This window comes from Pseudopodoces humilis, chromosome 8 (assembly GCF_049639895.1).
Source record: "Pseudopodoces humilis isolate 2021_Gansu_Grassland_sample_001 chromosome 8, ASM4963989v1, whole genome shotgun sequence".
NCBI lineage: Eukaryota > Metazoa > Chordata > Aves > Passeriformes > Paridae > Pseudopodoces > Pseudopodoces humilis.
In genome coordinates, this window is record NC_142207.1 from 6,316,041 (window position 1) to 6,341,172 (window position 25,132).

The 25,132-nt window shown below is 38.0% G+C and overlaps 1 protein-coding gene across 4 annotated transcripts in view; it reads left to right on the forward strand.

Moving 5' to 3' along the window:
• Positions 1 to 617: 617 nt before the first annotated feature.
• The window catches only part of ZRANB3 (zinc finger RANBP2-type containing 3), a 49,093-nt gene continuing 24,578 nt past the window's right edge, over positions 618 to 25,132 (forward strand). Inside the window, exons 1-5 of one of the 4 annotated variants that reach the window (XM_014249473.2) lie at positions 618 to 829; positions 5,307 to 5,459; positions 18,858 to 18,876; positions 21,514 to 21,692; positions 24,102 to 24,333. In XM_014249473.2, coding sequence (XP_014104948.2) covers positions 789 to 829; positions 5,307 to 5,459; positions 18,858 to 18,876; positions 21,514 to 21,692; positions 24,102 to 24,333 — 624 coding nt within the window. In that variant the 5' untranslated portion in view covers positions 618 to 788. Of the gene's footprint in view, positions 949 to 5,306; positions 5,460 to 18,857; positions 18,877 to 21,513; positions 21,693 to 24,101; positions 24,334 to 25,132 lie in introns of those variants that run through there. The other 3 variants (XM_014249475.2, XM_014249476.2, XM_088058645.1) reach the window with 3 other exon arrangements.

The following is a 25,132-nucleotide window of genomic DNA, read 5'->3' on the forward strand; positions in this document are numbered from 1 at the left end:
CTGCCGCTCGGCGCTTACGCGAAGCAGAGCCCGCCCGGAAGGCGACGGCCAATGGGAGGGCACGATCGCCTTGACAGACAGCCGTGACCACCAGTAAGCGCGGCGCACCGGTACCGCAAGGCCCTCCCCCTGCGTGCAGTCCATGGCCGCGGGCAGACGGAGCGATGCCGCGGTTGTAGCAGTGCGGGGTCTTAGCGGCCTCCGCTCCCTGCCCCGGCCACTTTCCCTTCAGCCGCGCCTGGGCCGCTCCCCTGCTTCCCGGCGTGTGGTGTACTCTGAGTAGCAGTTCCCCGGTCCCGCTGGGTGCCCTCACTAGTGCTCCTGCAGCCGCACGGCGCCCGCACCCTGGCGGGGCAGCCTGGGAGCTGTAGTCGGGGCTTGCCCCCGCAACCTCTCGCCCTTCCGGCCCCTCTCCCCGGCTTTCACCGCTCTTCCCAACCCCGAGAGCCGGCGGCATTGTCCCGTTCAGCCCGGCCCTTAGCGGCATCCTCGCCTTCCTCCGTTCCTAGTCCTGCTTCCCCCTTCCCGCCCCTCCGGCTCCCTCAGCCCGCCCGCTCCAGCGGATCAGGGACCGGCACGAGGCACGGCCGGGCGGGAAGATGATTTTTAACTCGCTCCTGACGAAGTGGGGCCAGGGGCGAGAGGGACGGGGAAGACAGAAAAAAAAAAAGGAAAAAGCGGTCCCGGGGCCCAAAAGCGCTTCCCGTCCGTGACCCCTGGTCATGCGTCACTTCCCGGCGGCCGTTCGAGCGCGGAGCCCGCGGCCGTGAGGGGGTGCCCGAGGTGGGATGCGCTCGGGGTCGGTCGCCAGCTGGGGACCAGCTGCCAGGTGACTGCTGTTTGTTCCCAAACCGTGTTTGTGACAGGTTTCACTTCTTGCGGTTGCTCCTGCTGGCTCTTCGCATCGTGCGCTCGGGTACTTCTGCGATTGCAGCTGCAGGGACTTGCGTAAGTAAAATAAAAAACTTGCCCTCAGGCAGGTACTGAGGTGTACGCTTCCCCCCCAGCAAGGTACAGCGGCCTGTGTAAAAACTGTTCTGTGCTGAAAAACTGTGATGTCCTTTTTTTCTGTCTGATTGCTTTCTCTTGTAATGTTCTTTAAAATGCTGGGTTCTGATGGGTAGATTTTTCAATTCTTTATTATCCCACTGGTGGCTCCTCAGAGCAAGAAAGACAAGGAGCTATTGGAGAGGGTCCAGCAGAGATTACAAAAGCGATGAGGGATGTGGAGCATCCCTCTTAAGAGAAGGAACTGAGAAAGCTGGGCTTGTTTAGTTTGGAGAAGAGAATACTCAAAGGGGATCTCATTAATTCACATCAATATCTCAAAAGTGGGTGCTAAGAGGATGGTGCCAGACTCTTCCCAGTGCTTCCCATCAGCAGGATGAGGAACAATGGCCATAAAATAAAACAGAAGTTCCACCTCAGCACGAGTGAGATCTTCATTACAAAGATGGCAGAGCACTGGAACAGCTACCCAGGGAGCTCGTGGATTTTCCCTCCCTGGAGACATTCCAAAGCCACTTGAGTGTGTTCCTGTGTCGCCTACTCCAGGTGACCCTGTCTTGACAGTGGGTTGGATGGGATGATCTCCAGAGATCCCTTCCAACCCAAATAATTCTGTGAAATAGCTGATTATTAAATCAACCAACCAAGATGTTCTTAGAGCCTTGAATTCCCTATTAAGTTTTATTGAACACACAGTCATGGAGCAGTTAAGTCCATCATGAGGAAATTTATGAAGCAAAACCCTTAGTGGAAAGACTCATTTGTCTTAGGCATGTGCTGCTGAGCTGCATTAACGGGCTATACTTAGTGGCCTGTAAAAATAAGCAGTGGATTTATATTACGTAATCAGCATGTGTTGACAAACAGCTATTGGAAAACTTAAAGTAGTCCTTGAACTTGTCATCAGCCTTGCACCCAACTTTCCAATAAAGAAACAGCCTCAGAGGTAATATCCTCAACAAGCTAGTTCTCACTTGCTGCCTCTGGAAGGATAAGGGCCTGTAGTGAAATGCAGTATTGCAGTAGCAGTGATTAAAAAGAAGTTCTATTTTATTATTTGCACTGCCCTTATCCCTCAGTAGCTACTTTTCCAGATCATTTATGACTGATTGAACATGATAGAAATTGGAGCAGATTACTTGGAAATACTGCTGATGTTGTTTCTCTCATGTATGAACTGTCTACTTGTTTGAATTTTAAAAGGAAGTTTTCAGTGCAATTTTTTTTATATGGCAGCTTGGTTTTCTTGGAAGTTTGAGAGACTTTCTCAAATGCTTTCCTGGAAATTCTAGTTAGTAAACAAATATGTTTATAAAATTCATTCTGTTTTAATTCAGTTTTGAAAGGTAGTGGGAATTGGACTGCATCAAACAGTTTATAGGTACATTGTTGTAGAGCCCTTTCAAAAAACATCATCAGACTGGAAAAATGGGAATCACTTTTACAAAACACATGGTGACTCCCACCAAATAAATGCATTTATCCTGGTGTTCATAGGTTCTGCATTTCATAATTTTTTACTGTTTTTTTATGCCCTATGATTGAATCATGATGTAGGTTCATGAATCTTCCTCATCCCTGCTTTTAAAAGCTGGGATCATTTACCACTATCTAGTCCTGAGATACTTAAGCAATTTTAGATTAATAGATACTGTGGTTAGTAATTCAGCTATTTCATCCCTGATTTCCTTTAAAACACTTGAGTAAATTCTCAAGAGTTTGAGTTTTTTAACTCATGAAGTTTGTGCAGGTGAATGAAGTCTCTGAGTGAAAAGCTAGGTCTCCACACAAAATCTTTTGGGTCTATTTTGTCTGAAATAAATGAAGCTCCAGACCTTGTGATCTGGAGATGTGGGAAGGTTGATGTGATCTGGAGATGTGGGAAGGTTGATGTGATCTGTATTACAACACATTAAGAATGCAGAAAAACACATGAAAAGTTGTAGTTAGAGAATACATGCACTAGTCTTTCCCTCTCCCATTACATCTTCTAAATCTGCAATGGCTGGAACAAAGATACAAATTGGTCTTCCGCTACACTGACTAAATTCTTTTCTAAAACAGACTGTTTTTATTTCTTGACGTTACTACAGTGTGTTACATAAGTACTCTGTCTGAAAACATACATGACCACCACTGCCACAATCATTGTATATGTTGTTTTAATAGTCATTGTTTACCACATATGGAGTTCTTTCATTATTCACCTAGTCTGTAATTATTCACCATTCATTTATACAATAATTCACCTAGAGAAAAAAATTAAACAGAAACTTGTACATATCTGGGAGTTAGTGCTTTCTGTTTTGTTGCTTTCTAAGATCTGCGAAGTCAGTTTTAACCTTATTAATGATTGATGCAGAAACATTTTTCGTGGTAGTATTGCTATGTACTGATGACTCATGTGCCTCCTCTAATTCAGATTTATGCTTCTGAAACTGCATGGTTCCTATTCAGTGTTTCAGTAAAAGGATCTTGTCATGATCTTGTTCAACAGAAAGTTAATTATGTTAACATTTCATTCTCATATTGTCACTCACAACAAGCTATGTAGCAAGTTGATCATAAGTACAGTATTATATCTGCATTTATAGAATGGAAAATTATCACAGAAAATGAGTCACAAATTTTCTTTAGAGGTGAGTCTCAGAACTGAGTATTGAACAGCTTTGTTGGACCCACCAATACTGCAGCATTTGAAGCTTGGCTTACAGAAATGTTTAGTTTTTGTTTGTTTGCCAGCAGTCTTGAAGTACCTTACCTTAATCAAGTTTTAAAGGAAAAAAATACTCAGTGGAAAATATTGTGATAGAACTGAAGTGATTATGGTTATTTTCCCAACAGTTAGAACTGAAACATTCATGTTTGCTCAGCTGAGAGCCAAAGCAGGTATTTATTTACTGGAGCTGTATGAATTTTTTCTGGAAAATGCTTGTCTTGGGCACACAGGGGCTTTCCATCTCTTCTGTTAAGCAAAGCTCTGTGGTGGACGTGCATGAAAGAGTCTCGTGCTCATCACAGTCCTTGTATCTGCTGCTGAATATTCCAGAGGCCCAAGGTATGGGAATGTTGTTTCTGTGAAGGTACACCAAAGATTCCACTTAGAAAAATGGGGAACAAAATTACCACAGTCAATGCAATGCTTATGTCCTAACTTTTGTGTGTTTATCAGTATTTTAAATTTAAATTCACTATTCTTCCCTCATTGCCCAGCAGAATAGTATGTCAGAATGGTTGTGTTTGAGCCCCTTCTTTGTAGAAGTGGTAATGGAGGCCCAAGAAGGAGTGCCTGGAAGTTTCAGTGTTACCCTATTCAATTCTTCCACAATGAGAATGTCATGGAACTTGCCTAGAGGCTCATCCACAGCATTTTCTTTACATTCCCCTGAATGCCAGATGAGTATCCTGGTAGACATGCCTGTAATTCATCCTGTAACCCAAAAAAGCACTTACTCATTTTCTGTCTGCCTGAATGTCATTAGCCTGGCTAGCAATGCCATTGACAGATCTACCAAAATCTTCATTTTTCTGGAATTCTACAACAGTTTAGTGGATTTTCAGAACATTTGTGTCCTGTTCCCTGTCCTTTCCTTCTCTTCATTGTTGTCAACAGTACTGACAGCTCCTTTTTCTTTTGTTCCAGATGTGACAAATTCCTGGTGTCGTATATTTGCTGTGCTCTCTAGTCCTCTGTTCTTTTCCTTTGTATGTCTCTGATTTTAAGACAGTATTAACTGAGAGAGATTCACAGCAGGGGTCTCAGTGATCCCACACCACATCAGGATAGTGTACACCAGGTTTTGTAGCCAAAGCTTCATAAGCAGAGCTCCTTAGGAATACTTTCACTGTGCCCTGTGGTTTCACCTGAATCCACCTTCCTGATCTGCCTCCTCACCCGGATTCCATGAGGGTAAAAGGAAGCTGTTGCAAACTGCTGATCATGCTTTCTAATGCTGCTTACCAACCATTTACATTGTAATAGTAGTAAGCTCAATTTGAATGGCAAATAACTTCCTTTCATGAATAGGGTATTTGCTAAAATAATTATTTCATAGTGTAAAGGAAGAGACACATGCTGCCCTCTTCATCCTGGAATAGTTAGAATATTTTATGGATACTGAGGTGGTTGACTCTTCCTCCAGCATCTGCACCATTTTATGCCTTCCAGAGAGAATTCTCAAAACTGAGGAAAGTTGTGTAGATATTGATTATTTCAAGATGGAAATCATCAAGCTTTATTCTCTATTCTGCCATGTAGGTAAGATATCTTCCTTCTCTTTTGTTTCCCTGTGGTTCAGCATGGCCAATGCTCTCCAGGAAACACCTTCACTCAAAGCTTCTCAGTTAGAAGATGTTGATGCTAAGCTGTCCTTCCTACCTGAAAGACTGAGAAAGAAGCTGCTTCCTTTTCAGGAAAAGGGCATCATATTTGCACTTCAGAGAAGTGGCAGGTAAAATTATTGTATTCAACTTACTGTATCACATGCTAAAAGTAATTACTTTAGGTAAGCATTAATTATTTTTTACAAAGGTTATTCAATACCAGAAGTCTTAGGTGAGTTATGTTACAGAAACCTTTCATAAACTGTGAGGTCACATGGTTTAAAATGAGTTTCTTTTTTTTTTCACAGAGGATGAAGAAATGTTTAATAATGCATTATGCGAAAGAAAATAGTAGTATCAAAGTTCTCATGTGAAAGGAGGTTGATATCAGTAGGACCATCATTTTTGTGATGTTAATAGAAAATTCCTAAAATAAGTTAATTCACATTTGATTCTTTAGTTCTTAATGGCGTGGTTGAGCTCTTAAGGGAATGACTAACAGATCCTGATGCATCTGTGTGGTTTTCTATTTTAAATTTGGTACAATTCTGGAGTGTAATCAGGGTGTTCTGGAGCTCACTGCAGCAGCAGAGCAGAAGAAGCCTTGCAGAGTTCTCAGTTAGCCAGTGCAGCAGCTGATGGAGTAGGCATTCGACAATTAAGTACCTGGTAAATCAAAACATGGTTTATGCAGCAGAGGCTGGAAATACTTTGCTGAGTAAGAGCCTGTTACTGAATTACAAGGTCAAAAAGGAGAGCGGAAAATGCTATTTCCACATTTATAAATTTTAGGAAATGTGTGCAATTGCAGCCTAAAGCTGTGAAACAACTGTATGCTGTTGTTTTGGAAAGGAATGATGTCAAGGAAGTCTGGCACAAATGGAATTACTGTAGCCTGTGTGGGAAAGATGGATGAAATTAGTTCCTGATTATTTCAGCATCTTGCTGAGAAGGAGAGGCTCAGGGCCTAAGGGGTTTGCTTGCTAATGTTGGTGATTATTTTCAGGGGAAAGAAATGTGCATCTTTTCCTCTAAAGGTGAAAAATTGGAAAAGAAATATTTATCAGCAGTTCTTGGAATTATATGGAACTTTTAATAAACTAAAATCTCAGAATTTTTTCACTTTGATTTTGTTCCTTTGCCCAAAACCCTTTAGCACTGCTGTCTCAGGGAACGAACAAACCATCTGTTTTTTGCTGCCAATTTCAATGGCAGAAAAGAAAGATGAGTCCAGCCCTTCACATGAGAGCCTGAGATTTGATATGCTTTATGCTGAATTGGCATTAATTTCTCTGTGACCACAACCCATATCAAGCACTTTCTTGCTGCACAAATATAATCCACAGTGGATATAATTTTAATAACTAGCTAAGACTTTGATAGAATAGACAGCAAAGCCTGTGTTAGAGCTGAATTTGATAAATCCAAAGCCCTTGGCTGCCATAGAATATGCAATTGAGGTATATATTTGTATATACAAATAGTGAAATAACAGAAGCCATTAAAATTAAAGAAACACATTTAATTTGGGTAGGCTAATGGATGTATTTGAAAGTGGCATAATCTTTTGCAGGCTATTGTATAATATAGAAGTTCCTTGGGAAGCAGCTTAACTGTAGAACTAGATAAATTTTTATCAGATGTTTCTTTTTTCTTTTTGTCGAAGTAGTAACAATTGCCTGCAGTAAGTATTCAAAAAGGTTTGGAATACCTAGTCTAATGACTGTCAAGGAGGGAATTTTATTTTTTTCATTAGGGTTATGGGTTTATGTTGTTTTTTTTTATTTAAGTCTTTAATTAACATGAGTTTTGCATAACCCAGTACTGATGGTTTTCATGTGGCATGCATATGAAGAAATGTTCATTATGATTGCAAGAAATCTCATTGCTTGGCACAGCAAATTCTGTGTATGAGCTGGGTCACATTGAGGAATTGTGTGCACACTCTCAGCCAGCTTCTAGCTAAAGTAAGATGTGTTAAGTCAAACTTTCCCAAGGAGTATTTTTTAAATCTGTCCCTTGCTTATGCAGATCTATTTCTCTTTCTCTCCCAAAACAGAGAACAAGAGCCTCTGGTGCTTGTAGCTGAGTTCTCTTATTCGTTTGTCAGCCCTTGCCTCACACAAGTCTTTCCCTTTTGTATACTCCATAATGATTTAAACCTTCTTTCAGTATTCCCAGTGGTATATTTTCAGTAGAAGTGTCTTTTCTAGTTTTAAAAAATATGTAAGCATAGAACTTGAAGTGAACAATATGCGCACCTCTGCTCATCTTTCTTCTTCCCCCAGGCTATGCACTCCCTTCACAGCCATCACTTAATCCATGCTTTGCTGTAGTGGTAGGAAACAGGTGTAGAGCAAATGTTGGCTGAAGAGATTCAGTTAATATCATCTTACATTAGACAAGCACCCAGCATGAAAAGAGACTTATTATTAGAAGAAACTCTTTATTTTTTTTGCATGGAAGGGGCTGGGAGTGAGCTATTAATTCCCTTGTCTGTTCCCAAAGCATAAAATAAATATGCTGTTGTGGTTTGTATTTTTGATTCATTGGTAAATGAATCAAAGGCTTTTCCAGTAGGTGCTCCAAAGGCATTACCTCATCTAACAGAGACTGCCTAACACTTTTCTAGGAAACGACAATTTTAGAGCCAACAGGACAGGGTGTGCTTCAACATATGCTAATATAACTTTTTTCTCACAAACATGCCTTACAGGTAAATAACTGACTGGCTGCTTATTCCTTACTAGAGATTATTCTTCAGAGATGCACTTTGGAATGGCTACCTAGGGATGGATACAATTTATAGTCTTTATTTGTAGCCTCAAACATTAATGTGCAGAAAAGCTGGGTGCACAGAACTTAATTCCATGAAGACTGTTTTATTTTGGGGATTTTCTTACAGTGAAGGTGTGAGTTACTTTTAAAAACAGCAATAAAATTTATTTATTTGTGTGTGCTTTAAACTGTCTCTTAAATAAAAACCAACCAACTTGTCCCCTCCAGGAATGTGACCTGTTAGCAATAGGCTTAGGAAATACTGAAGGTTGTTGGGGTCAGATGTGTGTGTGCTGTTGGGAGGTAGAAGTGAGTAATTCTCTGCTCTCTGCTGCTTCTTAGTCGTATTTGGACAGATGTGGACAAATCCCCATTTCCTGAGAACTCAGGGTAGAACTGAGGGGTTATCAGGTGGCGGTGAAGAGGTGGCAGTGTCAAAGCACAATGCTCTGGAAAAGGTGCTGGAAGCTTGGGTAAAACATCCATGGCAAAATATCCCAAGATACATGGGCAAGTGACTCAATAGTGTTGATAAGGATTGTATTCAATCTAATTTGAGCTCATGGCTCTCTTTGAATATTACTCATTTTTACTGCTGCTGTTCTCTAATGTCATACTTGGAAAGTCACAGTTCTTTTTACCATGTATTCTTGTTTTATATCCTCTCTTTATGGAAGTGTGTGATGTCTGTCTAGTAATACAAATAATTGTTCACCTGAATACACTGTAAAAGAGGCATGCTGTTGAAATTTAGCTCTCATGCTACTGGATATCACTAAATGCTTTATCAAGTTTTGTAATAAAAACTGTCAGCATGTGATTTGCAAGCATCATTATTTAGCATTGCTTGTCTTGTAGATGGTATCTGTAAAAGATGCCTTCAGACACACAGATACATTTCTTTCTAGGCATGTTGGGAGAACAATTTGTTTAAGCTAGATGCAAAAGAGGACTTAGATTTATTTACCACCCATGAAACAAGCTTTTCCATTATAATTGTATGCTCAAACTTTTACTGGGGTAATCTTGTTTCCTCTATAAGTTTGAGAGGTAATACATTAACTTATGTATTCAGGAGCATGTGATTTTTAATTTCCCATACATGCTAATGCTGTTAGACACAGTGAAAAAAGTGACCATGGATGGCAATGTCAGGATATGCAGAGTTCACATCTGCCATTAGGAGCTATCAGTTTTAATGCAAGGGCAATTGTTTTGTTAGGCAGTCCCTATCTAGAGTAAGAAAAAGTTTTATAGTGTTTAATATTTTTTTGGATAATGGGCTACAGAGAAACATTATGGCAGTGAAATCATTGGAGAATCAAGTGTGAACGTCTTCTGTTGTAATAATTCAGTCAGTTGCCTACACTTCAAAATTGTACTTTTTCCCATTGACTGTGTCTCTGATCTCTAGCAAGTTACACATGAGGACTACATAGTTAATTAAAACAAACTTTTACTTAAAAAACTATCAGTCTTTGTAGAAATTAATTCCCTGTCTCCCATCCACAAAACAGACCAAAAAACCAAAGGTTCAAATCCTAATTTCCTCAAAGTTTGTGAACACAGCTGAAAGACTCTTCACTAGAAAGGCACAGCATATACACTCTGCTGAGGGTTTAGCAGTTGGACCACAGAAATGGCAGCTCTTGGGCAGGAAGCAAATAGAAATGTTTGGAATTCCCAGCCACAGCCCTTTGTAGGGCAAGGAATTTCTGATATGTCCTATTTAAATTCTTATGCAAATTTCTACACAAATTTCTTTAACTTTCTAGGATGTATTACCCATTGAGTAGTATGAAAGGTATAATTTCCATTTGAGTTGGGTGTCTAAAGGAGTTATAGCTTTAGATTTTGGAAGCTGCTGGAGTAAGAGAAAATATATTCAGCCCATGCACTCCCTATGCACATTTTCGTTTGTGGTAGAGCAGTAGGCCCTTTTGTCTTACACTTTTCTATAACTATTTTCCATTTTCATTCTTATTTTTGTCATTGTTACTGAGTTTGCTTCTGGGTTTTATATTGTGTATTAATCTTTCTTTCTCCTTCTGTACGATGCAATTGTTGCTTTCTGCCTTGTATTCCCTTTTTAAGTTACAAGAGCTTTTGTTTTACTTCGCTTTTATCTTTACTATTTTTGATCCATGATTACTGATTGATTTGCTCTTTCAGTGCATTTCTGTTCTTCAGTTTCTTATCTTTGATAGTAGCTATGAATAAGAGAATAGATTTGTCTTTCAATTCCATTTTGAAGCACTAAGCCTAGTCGTATGTCTATATATCTCTTACTGTCTATATCTAATTTTTCTGTCCTTTGTTTGAGAGGTCATAGGTTTCTGCAAGTCGATGTTGTGATTAAATGCAAGACCAACTGCTTTTTACCGTTGTCCAATTTTTTTTTCAGAATCAGCTGTGTGATTTATAGGAACACTTGTAAAAATATTTTACAGGCTACTGTTAAATTTTTCCCAGTCACACTGACTTCAGTAAAAGCCAAATTACTTAAATTTGCATGGTAGAAAAAGAAACTACCTTCATATTTGTTATTTTTTAAAAAAAAATGTCTATGAATATTTCTTTAAATATTTCATTTTTATTTTAATTCATACTTGATGGCTTGCAGCATCAAGTGCCATCCATAAGCATTTCCATTATTTGTAGAACTTGAGATCAGAGATCAGATTGGGACAAAAATAATCGTAACTTTTTTTAATTTTTGTTTCTAGTCTCAGTAGTTTGTAGTTAGCCTGAAAGAGCTGTTTGAAACGCATAAGTCTCTTACTAGAGTAAGAAAGAAATCATCTTTTATTCCAATATATTCAGCAACTCAGATGTCTGAAATTATTACAATTTTGTGATAAATGTGGGTTTTTAAACCTGCATTATAACAGGTGAGCAGTTATCTCCAGTCTTAGAGAACAAAGCACAGAGGTAATCTCTGGGGAACAAGAATGGGATTGCTATTTAGTGAATATGGAGAGGATCAAATAGTTAATACATTTCAGCTCTGAGGATTAAAGAAAGATTTATTTTTTTTTAAGACATTGGTTTGTAATGATTCAGAGTAGATCTCACATTTGAGAAGTGCCAAGGAAGAGAGGGATGAATAAATGAAGATGCTAGCTCACAGAATGAGGTTCAGATGCAGGAAGTATGAATGAGAGACTGAGCCAAATTCTGCAGAGCTTTCGTAGCCAGGGAAGCTTGTTTGGAAGTGATGCTGGAGGAACTGGGAAGCAATTCAAATAGAACAAAAAATGCATTGTCAGTAAGTGAATCTAGGATATAATTCAGGAGAGGAGCTATGTGGGGTGAAAAAGAAAAAAAAGACGACTTAACAGAAAAACCCAATGGTAGAAATATGAGAATTTATTTACCTGGGTTTAAATGTGGACTTGTAGCAGCAGGAATAGAGAAGAAAATGCAGGTTTTAAAAATGCAGGGCACAATTTGTTAGAATGGAAGAGGAGAACCAAGATGTATAAAGACTACAAGTGTAGGTAGTAGGTTGTCAGCAGTGATGGAGGGGAAAGGGGAAATGAATTGGTGTTAGCTGTTTGCAGGGAAGGTTTGCAGTGTGGGAATCCATGATGTGAAGTTGGTGTTTAACCCCAGCATGCAGGAGAGGACAAATGCGCGGGAACAGTTCTGAGTGTGAGACAAGTCACTTTAATGAGAGTGAATAGAAGTAAGCTCTTGAACAAGTATGAGTCACATTCTGACTGACTAAATGCAAGCTGGAAGGAAAGGAAGAGCATAGGTACAAGGGAAGACTGCCCCAGATCACCAGGGAATGAAGAGTTTATTGGAAAAATAGTGATAAGTATCTACATTTCATTGAAAGCCAATAGACTCCATACTAAGGAAGGCTTCTACTGCTGCTCACAGGTATTTCAGTCATGCCAGTTAACAGCAAGATGAACATTTGCTGCCTCAATTATCAGCAGCTGAAATTAGTTGAAGTTATTCTAACTGTTTTCTTACATTGAGTCAGCTGCTGAACCCATTTGTCTCTGAAGCCAGTGACTGAATAGATGAGGAGTTTTCACTATCACTGTTGAGTGTCTTCTAGGCTGGAGGTTTTTCTCCCCTAATGGTTCCATTAATATATTCTAAAAACCTATCAGCGTGTCTGAGCTTAACCTTCAACTTGACCACTGTGTTATGTGTTATTCCACACATCTTTGCCAAAGCTAAAATACCAGAACATGTAGTCTGAGAGCTTTCAAATACTAATAAAATATTTTAGGTGGGTTTTTCAGTCACATGTAGAGGAGTGTTGTTGAAAACCATAAGACAGCACAATCATTCTCCTCTACTCTCCTTTATAGAATCATTAACAATGCAGATGTGGCAATTTAGTGCACCTTATGTTGAATCAGAGGTTGGGGTTTTATTATCTGGGGTTTTTTTAAATACCTAGAGTAGTTCAGGAGCAATGGTAAGATTTATCTTACATCTTCTGGAGCACTATTTTTGATGCAGCACCCTTGATTATTTTTGCAAGGGAGTCAGCTCTCTTTGTTCTAGTTTTAGGACTGTGTGCTGTGATTACTGACACACAAATGTAATGGTTGCTTGCGCAGTTTTATATAAAAATGTTCTAAGTTCAGATTCCTTAAATAACCCTTGGTTAAGATGTTAGTGCTGAAGTGTTGGGTTGTGAGTAGGAGGTAAATTATATGTTGTAGTGTTATATAAAACTGACTCACATGAGTAGGTGAGAATCCCAAGAATATCAGGACACCCACACCAGTGAAAGAAAGACTCTAGCTTCCTCTGTACAACATGTTCCAAAGCCTGCATTAACAAAAAACAGCTTTAATTTGCTTGAGTAGTAACAAAATTTTTCAGTGTTTTAAAAAATGAAGTGCTACTGCTTTGACTGTTTGCCTTGGAAAATGCATTTAAAAGGGCAGGAATTTGTTCTGAAAACGCTACCTGCAGTTCTTAGTGGCTTTTCCTGGATAAATAGCTGCTGAAAAGCAACCAAGAAGTTAAATTATCCCTACAAGTAAGCAACAGATGTATTGGGATTGCTGTACCCCTTTAGTTTTTAGTCTACTGTGTAAGGAAGCACAGCAGTCTAGAGGGGATATTATTGCAAATATTTCTGTAGTTACAAGAAACCTCTAACACCAGCTGTTTGACTTGGTAGGATCTTTGGTTGTACAGACCTTAATTCCAGTGTGTTGTTAATCAGTATTCATCCAAGAGCAAAATTCAAAATGAGATTCTTTCTCTTTACAAAAATACCTTACTGCAGTAGCCATAATTAATATAAGAAACTTTAGCTGTATTGTTTGCGTGGTTAATAGTGCTGACATTTCAAAAGGGGTGACCCAAATGTAACCCGGACACGTGGAAATAGAAATTATTTTCATTTAAATGTTTGTTCTTCCCTGAAACTCATTTTATAAAACTGTGCTAGCATTAACCTTCTGATGCAGACTATTTTTGTGTGGCTCTATGACATATGCCACATGAGCTTAGCCTCAGTTTCCTTCTGTTTCTCCAATGAACTCATCTGCATAAAATTTTGAAGATCTGCTTGTCCTTCTGCTTTGCGAAGCTGATTCCAATCTTCTTGACATCAACACAACCAGGAACTCTTTCTGTGTTTTTTGAGGTTTGAAAAGTTATTCTTTCTGTCCTTTCAGAGGCAGAGCTTTCCTGATGGAGCTTTCAGAGGGCTCTATCAGGAGTTTTGGGTTTCTTTCTTAGCTCCTTCACCTGTTTTTTTTTGTTTTATTTTTTGCTTACTTCAGGTTTCTCTCCAAGGTTTGCTGTAGTAAGCATGTGTAAATGCATCTTTGCCTGGTGCTTGATACTATTGCAAGTTACCAAGTACCAAGCCTATTCTAATAGTGCTAGAAAGTCTGGTTCTGGGGTTGACTCATCCAGCTTTGGGTGGTCCCTTCAACTTCGGGATTCTCTACATCCAGAAGAAAACTGGGGTTTGTGTACAGCCTGAGATGCTTACATTTGTTCTCTTCAGTGAACTGCAGTAAGCAGTAAGGACCTGTGTGTATCTCAGGTGCACCAGCACAACAAACCCTGCTCTCTGCAGGCATGTTCTCTCACCAGGGTACATCCTTACTCAAAACTCTTTGTGTTTGCTTGTTAAAACAAGATGTAATTTTATTTTCATGCTAATACACCTCAAAATGCCAGGGCTGTTACAGTCTAGTGGAGGCCCAAACTATGGTTCCCTTCTATTTCTGAAAGATCCTACTGTGTCCGAAGGCCATTGCTAACCCTAAATTGCAGAAGGGTTATGAATAGTAGCAAGGTTCTAGCAGCGTGTGTAGTGCATCCCAATGAGATTCTGCTGCTTTCTGCTAGGGAAAAAATAGCAGATTTCTTTGATGAATGGACAGAGATTCAAACACAAGCCACAGGATTTGCTCTGAAGAAGGAGAACATTTAAAGATTAAGTGTGAAAGAATTAAAAAGAATTTGCCATTGACTAGTGCTTTTTTGCATGGTTGGACTTTGCTGCTGAGAGTAAGTGCAACTGAGACAACTCAAATGATTTTTTTCCCTGCTTTTCTGAAACTTTTGACCATGTGGGCTGAGCTTATAACAGGATATGAATTTGTGTATCATAGCTCTGATTTATATTCTTGGATAGAGCTATTATTAAGGTGTCATATGAACAGATGGGATATGAATGATGAAGCTCAGATTGGGTAACTACCAGTTGAGAGGAAATGACTAATTGAACTTCAGAGAACAAGAAGTCTGTCTTCTTGCAGTCAAAATATGTGAAACAAAAATACGTATTTGTCCCTTCAATGTAGCTGAAGATCTGTTTCTTCTGCTTTTGACAGCATGGAACCTTTATGTCCATGTTGGCAGCTTGTCTGACTGCAATAATATAGAACATACTGAAGTTTGTTTTAAATAGAGGCTGCATATTTTTAAGATTATGTAAAGTATTGCTTTTTAGCAGCTTAGTGCAACTAACTATTAGATATCTTGTTAAGTTCTGTGTGATGTGGGCTATAAAGATGGGGAAGTTCTTTACACTTCAAATCTAATTGTTGTGATTATAAACTGGAGACATTTCATGATTTTCCCCTCCTCTATAAGCTGTTTTTTATTGCCATAGAATCTAGTGAAAAAAATTTGGGCTTCTTATCTTTTGTAACAACATTAAGCAGACATCTTTAGGATTCTTATTTTAAAACTGTGAAAGCTACACAGATGAATGCTTAAAAATGCATTAGGTCATAAAATAAATTCAGTATCCTCCTTTTCCACTTAGATTAGTTTTATTAACTTCTACCTGTATCATAAACTCAATCTTGTGTGTCATATCAAAATTTTATCAGGTGTGAGTGTCAATAATGTTAATTAATTGGCATAAATTAGCAATTTAAAAACTGTAGCACTTCAGGAATTTGAGTCTGAGCAGTGTGGATCCAAGCAGTGATTCATGTCACTAACTGTATAATCACAGAGGACTTTACACATTCAGATAACTAACTGGAGCTTTAAAAGCAATTTAGTGCACTTGATTGATCTCAATCTGTGATGTGTCTGGTCGAATTTTAAATGCTGAAAAATGGATGGATTGCAAGTACAGGAAGAAAATCCCAAAGAAAATGACAAAGCAATTTCATCACTGGGCAGGAGAAAGGAGTGAATACTTAGTAGGAAAATGCCACCGGAGATATCCAGCTTTAAGCATAGGGGTGTTTCTGTGGCTCTGTTTCTATTGGGACTGCAGAAATGAAGATGAGACTGTTGATCACTTAATGTAACCTCTGTTTGCAGAGTTATTATGGGTAAAGTGATGGTAGCTACTTTGTATGTTCCTTCATTTACCAGCAACAAAATGATGAATTTCTATAAATATTTTAAGTCATCAACTTCGCTGCTGCTATGTAAGAAGTTTAACTTAAGGACATATTCAGTGGAAGTTAATAGACATGAAAACAGGAGGTACTGCATATAGGACTGTCTTGGTTTGAAAAGACAAGTGTCTGCTAAGGAAGGCAGGAACCTTACTTGAAATGGAAAAATGTAACCCCCCCTCCCAATTATTATAATGTTGAAATTAAGGGCATCTCAGGCAAAGATGTGGGAATAGGAATAACAGTTCTTTACTAGGAAAATTAAAATAAAAATGCAGTAGTACAAAAAAAACCAACATTGAGAGTCAGAATGCAACCCTGTTGGTCAGGGAGTTGGTAGCAGTTTGATTAAATGGTGGCTGCATTTCTCCTGGAGTGTCAGATGTGGTTCTGTTGAAGCAATGATCCCGTAGAAGGGTGTAGCTTTCCTCTGAAGGTCTGGTGGTGTAGATGGGTGCTGTTTTCCTCTGGGAATGCAGTGGGGAAAGGCAGACTGCAGTGTTCTGAGTCTCTGATTATATCTGGGTAGGAATGCTTGGCACCTCCCCCTGGGTGGAGCATCTTACAATGGCATGATGGAATTTTATCAGTCACAGTGAGACTCAGTGACCCATTAACAGAAGAGATCCCCCTGGAGTTATGAGGGATGGGTGATGGAAGAGATAAAGAACACAGCCCCACCTGGTTTTAACAGCTGGTAATAGAATACAGACTTTTGGTTACATCTTGCATTGCAACCTGAGACAAGCACCAAAGATTTTATGAGTACAGTCTGAAAATGAGCGCAAAAAGAAAAACAGAACAATTTCTTATTCATCAGCAGATAAAGTCATCAATGTTTAAGTGGCTACATTTCACTCTAATGAAGAAATCTACCTTTATGGAAAATGCGTTCCTGTGTTTGACATACTTTTAAAGTTGGTGGCTTTTTATTTACTATTCAGCTTCTAATTGTCAGAGACATTTGTAAATCACTCTGAATTTCTTAATTTTTGCTTGTTAGCCTGAAATAAGGAGCATCCAAATAGTTCACCTATGCCAAAGAATAGTGCAATAGGATCATACCCATTCTCACTTTTCTGTTTGTCTGAACTGGTGTAATTAACATTTCATTATTTATGCAATTCTACTAAGATTGAAATTGATTTGCTGAGAAATACTGTATTTATCAGCAGAAGTTGGCAAGGAATATTTTTATTCCTGTCTTCTTTACCACATTTTCTTGCTACCAGATGCAACTTGGTTATTGCTATATTTGTACTTCAGCTCGATATTCTTACAATAAATAATCTTTATTGTTGAAGAAGGTCTGTGGTTTTTTTCTTGAGCTGTCTCTGCTCTGTAGCTGTTAGTTGTAGTCCTACTCATTTGGTGCATTTGTGTAAGGAGTACTACTGCAACAGTAGGTTATTGTGCATTCCAATTGATTTCAGGCCTCAAAATGTTTCTTAAAAACATGATTAATGTACTGAAAGCAGTTGGCCTCAAAGAATCTGCAAAAAAGAAAGACTTGTTTTGTAAACTTCAGTTCAAGCAATTAACAATGAGTATTGAATGGGGAAAAAAAAATCAGTCTGAGCAAAACCCAACATTATTTTTAAATTAGAATTGTGTGTTAGTTGTCTGCAAATAAACATCTTTGCCCAGCTGCAAATCACAGACATTATGGCCCCACAATCATGAGTTTCCACTAAAAATAATTCTTTTCCTGCCTTTTATTTCCTTTGTAAATCTGTGCAGACTTGGGGGCTTTGTTTTGTTATATTTTCTTTCTTTGTTTTCATTGCTTCATCCCTAACAGCTGGTGGGGGAAAGTTGCAAAGCTATTTCGAATAGATAGCTTGTTGCTTATAAAAAATGAAGTTGTGTAAGAATTAATTTTGAATTAATTTTTTACGTCAGTTGAAAGAAACTGCAGTAATTAGTAGACATTGGAATTCATACTGATAGGCAGAGTGAGCAAACAGCAATATACTGCAGTTCTGAAAATATCAAACATTTTATCCTTTTTTGGCCAGCTACACTAACTTCAGAGTAGTTACCACTAAAGCAGTTCTGTATTACTTGAAAAGATTTTTCTGGATAAAAAAATACAGAATGCTTATATCTTGTGTTAAATTTTGTTAAAGACACTAAGACCCAGAGGATTTTTCACAATTTTTCATGGAACACTATATTTGAGTTACATGGTGCAATGGGTTCATACAGAATCCCGAAAAGTTAAAACACCTTTAAGAAATTCACGTCAAAGATGGCACTTAAATGTTTACAAAATGTAAGTATGCTGAACAGAATTTATTATTTATGAATGGGGACTCAGAGTTGTCATTGTCTTTACACATAGTGGAATTGCCAAGTGACTCCAAAATGGGCAAAAAATCAAATTCATTTTCTAATACTTTAGCTGGTACAATTGGTGGGGGAGAGGGAGTTTCTGCTTCTCTTTCAAAACAAACGTGACAGCTGTGGAAAGCACATTTTAAAAATCAATCTGACATAAATAATCCTTAGTCATGAAGCAGGGAAAACATTGCTGGTTCTGAAAGACAAAAGAAAATTGAAGATACACTTCTTGCCTTGGAAGTGTCTCTTACAATTACAATTAATCTATCCCTTGACCTAAGCAGAAATTCAGTTTTGCAATTGCGAGTTCTGCAGTAATCCCAGCAAACGGAATAAACATTTTTAGAATAATTGTTGTGCTTATTTTCAGTTCATATCAAATTCACTTTCTGTAGGTGATATCTGGAGGAATGAAGTCACCTTTTTTCCTTTCATTGGTTCTGTAAATGCAGAATTTATAATAAACAATTTATAAGTATTGGTTTATGTGTTATATTTAGTATTAATTTCTGCTTTTTCCCCCTGTTTTTGTTTCTTATTTAGGTGTATGATTGCTGATGAGGTAAGTGATGTTCTTGTTCCTCTTAACACTATTTTTTCTGGTGTTCATGCACTTTGTGCAGATGTAGCTTTTTTTTGAGAGGTGTGGGCAGAAAGGCTGGTAATGAAAGAATCCTAATTCCTGTGATAGTCAGCAGATATCCTGAAAACACCCGAGTGAGGGAAAAATTGAAATCTGACATAAGTTTAAAAGAATCCTTGAGAAAATTTAAAAGGTTAGTTTTAATTGTAGGTTAAATCTCCTGTACTGTTACATTTTAAAAACACTGACTCAGTTCATTTCTTTTAAAGTTCTTTATAATTTCATAGGTAGCTATTTTTAATGCATTATTAGATGTTCCTGGCCCAAAGAGATTTTTAACAGATACGGTTTCCAAAGATGAATTTTTTAAAGTGCACTAATTAAGTAGTAATAGTAGAATTCATTGTGTCCGTACAAGAAAATATATGTTGTATTCCATATTAGGGAAATCTGAGTCCAGCATTTCTTCCCACGGATAAAACATTTTTGTAATAATGTTCTTGATGTGTTGTCAGTATAAAACCTTTCTGAAGAAGAGAATTGCTGTAGTCTCACAATTCTAATTTGGGTTTTCTTGACACACTAGGAGGGAGAGGGAGATGGATTATTGGGACTTAAGCATCTCTTCATACTACAAAAATCTCATTACATCTGGAGATAAACTACCCTGGCATAGAATGCAGAATATCTGAGAGCTGTGGAGAATACAGAAGTAGTTAAGGGAAGAGAAAAGGGAAGCTTGGGAAAAATCAAAATATCAACAGTAGCTGTTTTTTTATTAAAACAGTTTATTTTCTTTCTTGAACTAGAAAGTGAGCTGTGCATAATTATGTTAGCAATAAAAAGTCCTGGAAGATACTTTTATTCCAAAACAAAGATTGTGTATTCCATACTGACAATAGGCGTGGCACTGGAGGGGGAGTGCAGTGATGTGTAGTCTGTGCTTTCTGACCTATCTCTAAATAAGAAGATGTTGGTAAAATTAAATATCAGTATTGTGAGCTTGTATGTAAAAAGAAATTATGGAGGAAGACTCAAGATCTGAGTTGTGTAACTATGTGAGGATTAAAGTAAGATAAACACTGGGTTTATTTTTTGAAAGGTGATCTACAAATATGTTTCCATTTTTCTCAGGGTGGGCACAGACAAAATTTTCCCCCGAAAATTGTCAGTGTCATCCATTTCCATGCTGGAGAAAGATGGGTTTCTATCAAAACCCATGACCATAATATTTTCTCCAGTTTTTCTAGTCTCTCACGTTCTGTCCTGGCCTGCTGATCAGCTCTGTGGGATCTGCATCCAGCCCAGGGTGTGCTGATGCCAAGATCCCTGCTTTTATTCCATATTCATTTCAATTCAGTGCCTGGATTATCACCAGGGACTGCACAGCCTGAGTTAGGGACACAGCCATGGCAGCAAACTAAAAATGAATGTTATTTTGTTGGATTGTTTCTTTTTTTCACTTGAATTTGTTTTCAGATGACCTAAGAACTGGTGACACAAGGGGATCTTGCAGAAAAATTTTAATGAAAACTTGGAAATTTTGAATGAAAACTGAGTATCACAGTAGCTGGCCTATTATTTTCTTTCTAGTAATAATAGAAAAATTCATTGTGTTCTTTTGTACTTGGGAAATCTCTTCATTATATCATTACATCAGTCCATTTAGATTCAATACTGGAGATGTAAGGTGTTGTTTTATGTCTCACTGCAGTGAGTAGTTAGATAGCAGCAAATCCACCCAAATACCCACTGGACTCCTTGGAAAACCTGCACAGAACATTTTAAGGCCTGTCTCTGCTTTGATGTTTCACAGGACTTGGGAACTATCTCTTGCCATGTGAACAAGCAGAGAAAATAGCTGCATTCTTTGATAAAATCTTTGTGGGGAGTTGATATTTTTTAAACATAGCCCTAAATTCTGAATTTTATAGTCATCTGTTGCCATGATTATTCACCTCTGGGAGTGTTCTCACCTTGAAAATATGAAGCAAGTATTTTCCTGTTAAATATAAATGTGTTTGTTGAATTTTCCCCTTGTCTGTATGTCTGAATTCTCACTATCTGGGCTTTCTTGTCTGTGTTACAGGCCAAAGAGAAACCATCAGCTCTGGTGAATCAGAGCAGTAGTTTCTTTTTGTTGACCCACTTGGCCAAACCCAGAGCTCTTCCCACAGGTGTTTGTTCTTCACTTGCCTATGCAACTGAGGACAAAGTTGTTAGAAGGCACCTATATTTTTCTTTCATTTGCATAGTCTTTTAAAAATGTTGTTGTTAGTTTAACAAGTTAAATAATTTGATCTTTTTAGTCTCTCCTAGTAAGACCCTGAACTGAAAATCTGAAATGAATGGAAATGCTTCTTCTCACTTTGATGACCTACCCAGATATAATACATGTATTAATCCATTTAACTAGAAAAATCTTGTTTCATGAAAGATGATCTGTGGTAACAGAGTGATAATTAAATACATGCTATATACGTAGCTCTTTGAATGGGTTTCCTTTATTTGGTTCTGTCTTTGCAAATTCTTTTGGGCTCTTCTGAATGGAATATACTTTCTGAGCAGAGACTTCTGGTTTTAATGTTGTTCTTTTCTTCTCTTTTCTTTTACCAGATGGGGCTAGGAAAAACAATTCAAGCAATTGCCATTTCATATTACTATAAAAATGAATGGCCTCTGTTAATTGTAGTGCCTTCTTCTCTGAGATACCCGTGGGTGGATGAGATGGAGAAGTGGATTCCAGAACTCTCTCCAGATGACATTAGCATCATTCAGAACAAAACTGATATTGGGTGAGTACAGTTTGTTGTTTTTCTCTAGAAAGGCTTGCTCACCACCTCCTGCTCAAGCAGGGCCACCCTCTGGGCTATCAGAAACCCCCTCGGGGCTATCAGATACATCCTCTGTGGAATCAGCCACTCCTCCCAGTTTTCTGGTTTTGTATTATAGTAGTTACTCATTTTCTTTGAAGTTGAGGGATCTGCTTTTTGCAAAGTAGCAAATGCTTGTCTGCTGAAAATTAGATTACTTCAGTGTGTCTCAGATTGAACATACACAGTTATTTCTCAACTCTGATGAATTCATTAGCTTCTGTAAAACATTTTTTGGAGATCTTCTGGCGTACATTACAAAATAAGGAAGTAATTACTGTTAGAATTCCATTTAGCATGCTGAGAAAATTTGTAAGTTCGAATAAGTAATCCCTAAATAACTGAAAAGGTCATCATGACCTACACTTTCTATCTTTAGATTTAATAGCATGAATTCATCAGAGAGGCTATGTCTTGGGTGTTATTAGAATAACTCTCCTAGTACCCTGAATTGCAAGGTATGTTTTTTGTATGCTTCACTGTAAATGACTTGGTTGATTTTATGGTAATGTTTAGATGTTGTAAAACTTCGGTGTGAGGGAGACTGATCTTCATGTTTTCTGGGAATATCAAAAAATGACTTGACTGCCAAGATGGGCTGCTTGGAACCTTTTTGGTAACTACAGTAATACAACTGAATATGCATTTTGAAAGCTTCATCAAAGGGTAATTCGTATTGATAGTCAAAATTCAAATTCATCACAGGAATATGGAAATTGAAATCAGCTTTTTTTTTTTTTAATGTATTTAAAAGACACTCAGTGCTTATAGTGCTGGATGCAGAAAGGGGAAATGTGGACTAAGGAAAATGAAGGGAAAATTAAACAGCAAATGAAATTCTGCTCTTTGAATATTTTTTAAAGGAGTAGACCTTCCTTACTTTTATTCAAAAACAAGGAAAGGTGAAAATTTGGGTTTCTGCTCATTTAACTCCCAGGAGGCTTCCTAGCTATAAGGCGGGTTGTTGTTGAACTAACTAGTATTTTAACATTAAAAAGTGTTTCTTGCATTTGTAAGAAAATGCAAAAATACAGTTGCCAAACTTGGTTTAGCATTTTGTTAAATTCTGCTTCCATATGTTAAGCTTTTATTTTGCTCAGTTTAATACTTTGCTTTACTTCAAAACTTCGAGAACTAAATTTACTGCTTGAGTGCTAACTTCTTGATTAAAACAGGTTAAAACAAACCTAGGCATCGTTTTAGGTTTGTAATTTCTGGCCAAATTTGAAAATGGAAGTTTATTGAATAAATTGGTTCCACTAAAATAAATAAGTTTATTTGCAATTTTTTTTTTTATGTACCCTTCAGAGAGGGTAAGGGAGATTTGTGCTTTCCTGGTTGCTACATTTATCTGTACAGCGACAGCCAGAGTCTGCAGTGCCCACAGTGCCAGCACTCAAACCACTGTGCTTTCCGTATCCAGGAGTGTGAATGTGTAACTGCATCTACTTACTTCCTCTGAAATTCTCAAGGAAACTTGAGTTTGCTTGGTTTCTTGATCTCTTGCTACTGAAGAACAAACAGAACTGATGCCAGCAGAACAGTGGTGTTTGACAGAGGGTAGACCAGCTATGACCCTCATCCTGGTGACTTGTGTGTCTACCAGCTTTGAGTGTTGTGCTGCTCCTGAAGGGCCACAGTGCTCCCTAGTGATTTTAAAATCAATTCATGCCTTAGTCCTCTATACATCTTGAAATTTGTTATAAAATGTTCATTTTCAATTAAAGTAATTTTTCATCTTGTGCCACGCTGCTTCCAGGTTTTTTTGTTTTGTTCTTGTTCTGTTTGAGCAAAAAAGCTGGGTAACAGCTCTGACAGGAATGTTTTTTCCAGGTGGTGAGGCTCAGCCCAGTCTGTACTTTCCCAGTGCCCAAATACTCAGGGACAGTCTGCTTAATCCTCTCAGGCTGCTGGTAAGGGGACTCTTTGTACCCAGAGCAGAAGAAAGCTTGCACAGAGACCTTATTACTTCAGGTGTTTGGGAGCTCATTAAGATCTTGGCTTGTGTGTAACTTTTTGTCTATGAAGTGAATTTTTCCAATGGGATTCCCCCAGAAAGGAGCACAGGATGAAGCAATGCATCCAGATAAATGAAATTCCTTCAAAATGCAATATGTGTCTTCTGAAAATGGTTAAGAAATGTGTGTGGTTGATAAGTGAGAGATGTTTTAAACACCAAAAGCTGTTGCTGTTAGCCTGACAGCCCACATGTCAATCAATCCAAAAGGAGACATACATATCTTCTGAGATTATTTTTTTATAATCTCTCTGCTATATTAATTGTCCTACAATGAAAATTTACTAAGAAAACTTGTGGATTTTCTCTTTCAGGGGAATATCAACGAGCAAAGTAACAATTCTGGGGTACGGGCTGTTAACATCTGATGCACAGACTTTGGTAGACGCTTTGTACAGGCAGAACTTTAAGGTGGTTGTGATTGATGAGTCGCACTTTATGAAATCCAGAAATGCCACCCGTAGCAAGATTTTACTGCCAATTGTGCAGAAAGCTCTCAGAGCTGTTCTCCTTACTGGAACTCCTGCTCTAGGAAGACCTGAAGAGGTATTTGATGTGTTGTGTTTTATTTGTTTCAGGTTTGGTTTTGTTTGTTTGGTTGGTTTTTTTTAAGGATGGTATCAGTAATAAATGAAAAGTTTTGTAGTTTCATTGAATATATTCAATTACATGCATTATGATATCAAAAGGTGCACTGGCTGCATCAGGAAGGACAAGTATAAGAAACTAAACCAATGCCTTTTTGAGTTGATTTACAAACTTGTTTCAAGCTTGTGCACAGGTGACTTGTGACAGTGTTTCTTGTAAGAAATTAATCTTGCATGTTACAGTCTGATTGTTGGGTGAAATAGAAAATAAGGAGCTGAAGCAGAAAACTGCTTGCTTCTCCTGGGTAGGGGATTCTTTGGTAGACAAGATCTTGTATTAAATCTTCTACTTCATCATCTGATAAAGAAAACCCTTAGTTTTTCTGGTCTTTTGGATATTCCTAATGTTCACTTAAGTGGAACAAAACACAGACTGTGCTTGTTGTATCTCCAGAGTGACAAATTTTCCTTCTAAGGAAGGTCAGCTTATGGAATTAGGGAGGAGCAGAGAGGTAACAAAAACCCTCTTGGGTTTTTTACTGAACCCAAGACAACCGCCTTTATTTATCAAATGAAGGGGAAAATGGAATATAAGAGCTAATTTGTATTCAGGGAACTTAAAAGACTTATATAAATAATATTTTATGCTTCAGAATTCCTCGCTGTATAAATAGAACCTATGCCAAGACCCTTAATAAATTTAATTTGTTTGAAGATGAAACTTAGAACAGGAACCATATATTGATTATTTCTGATTA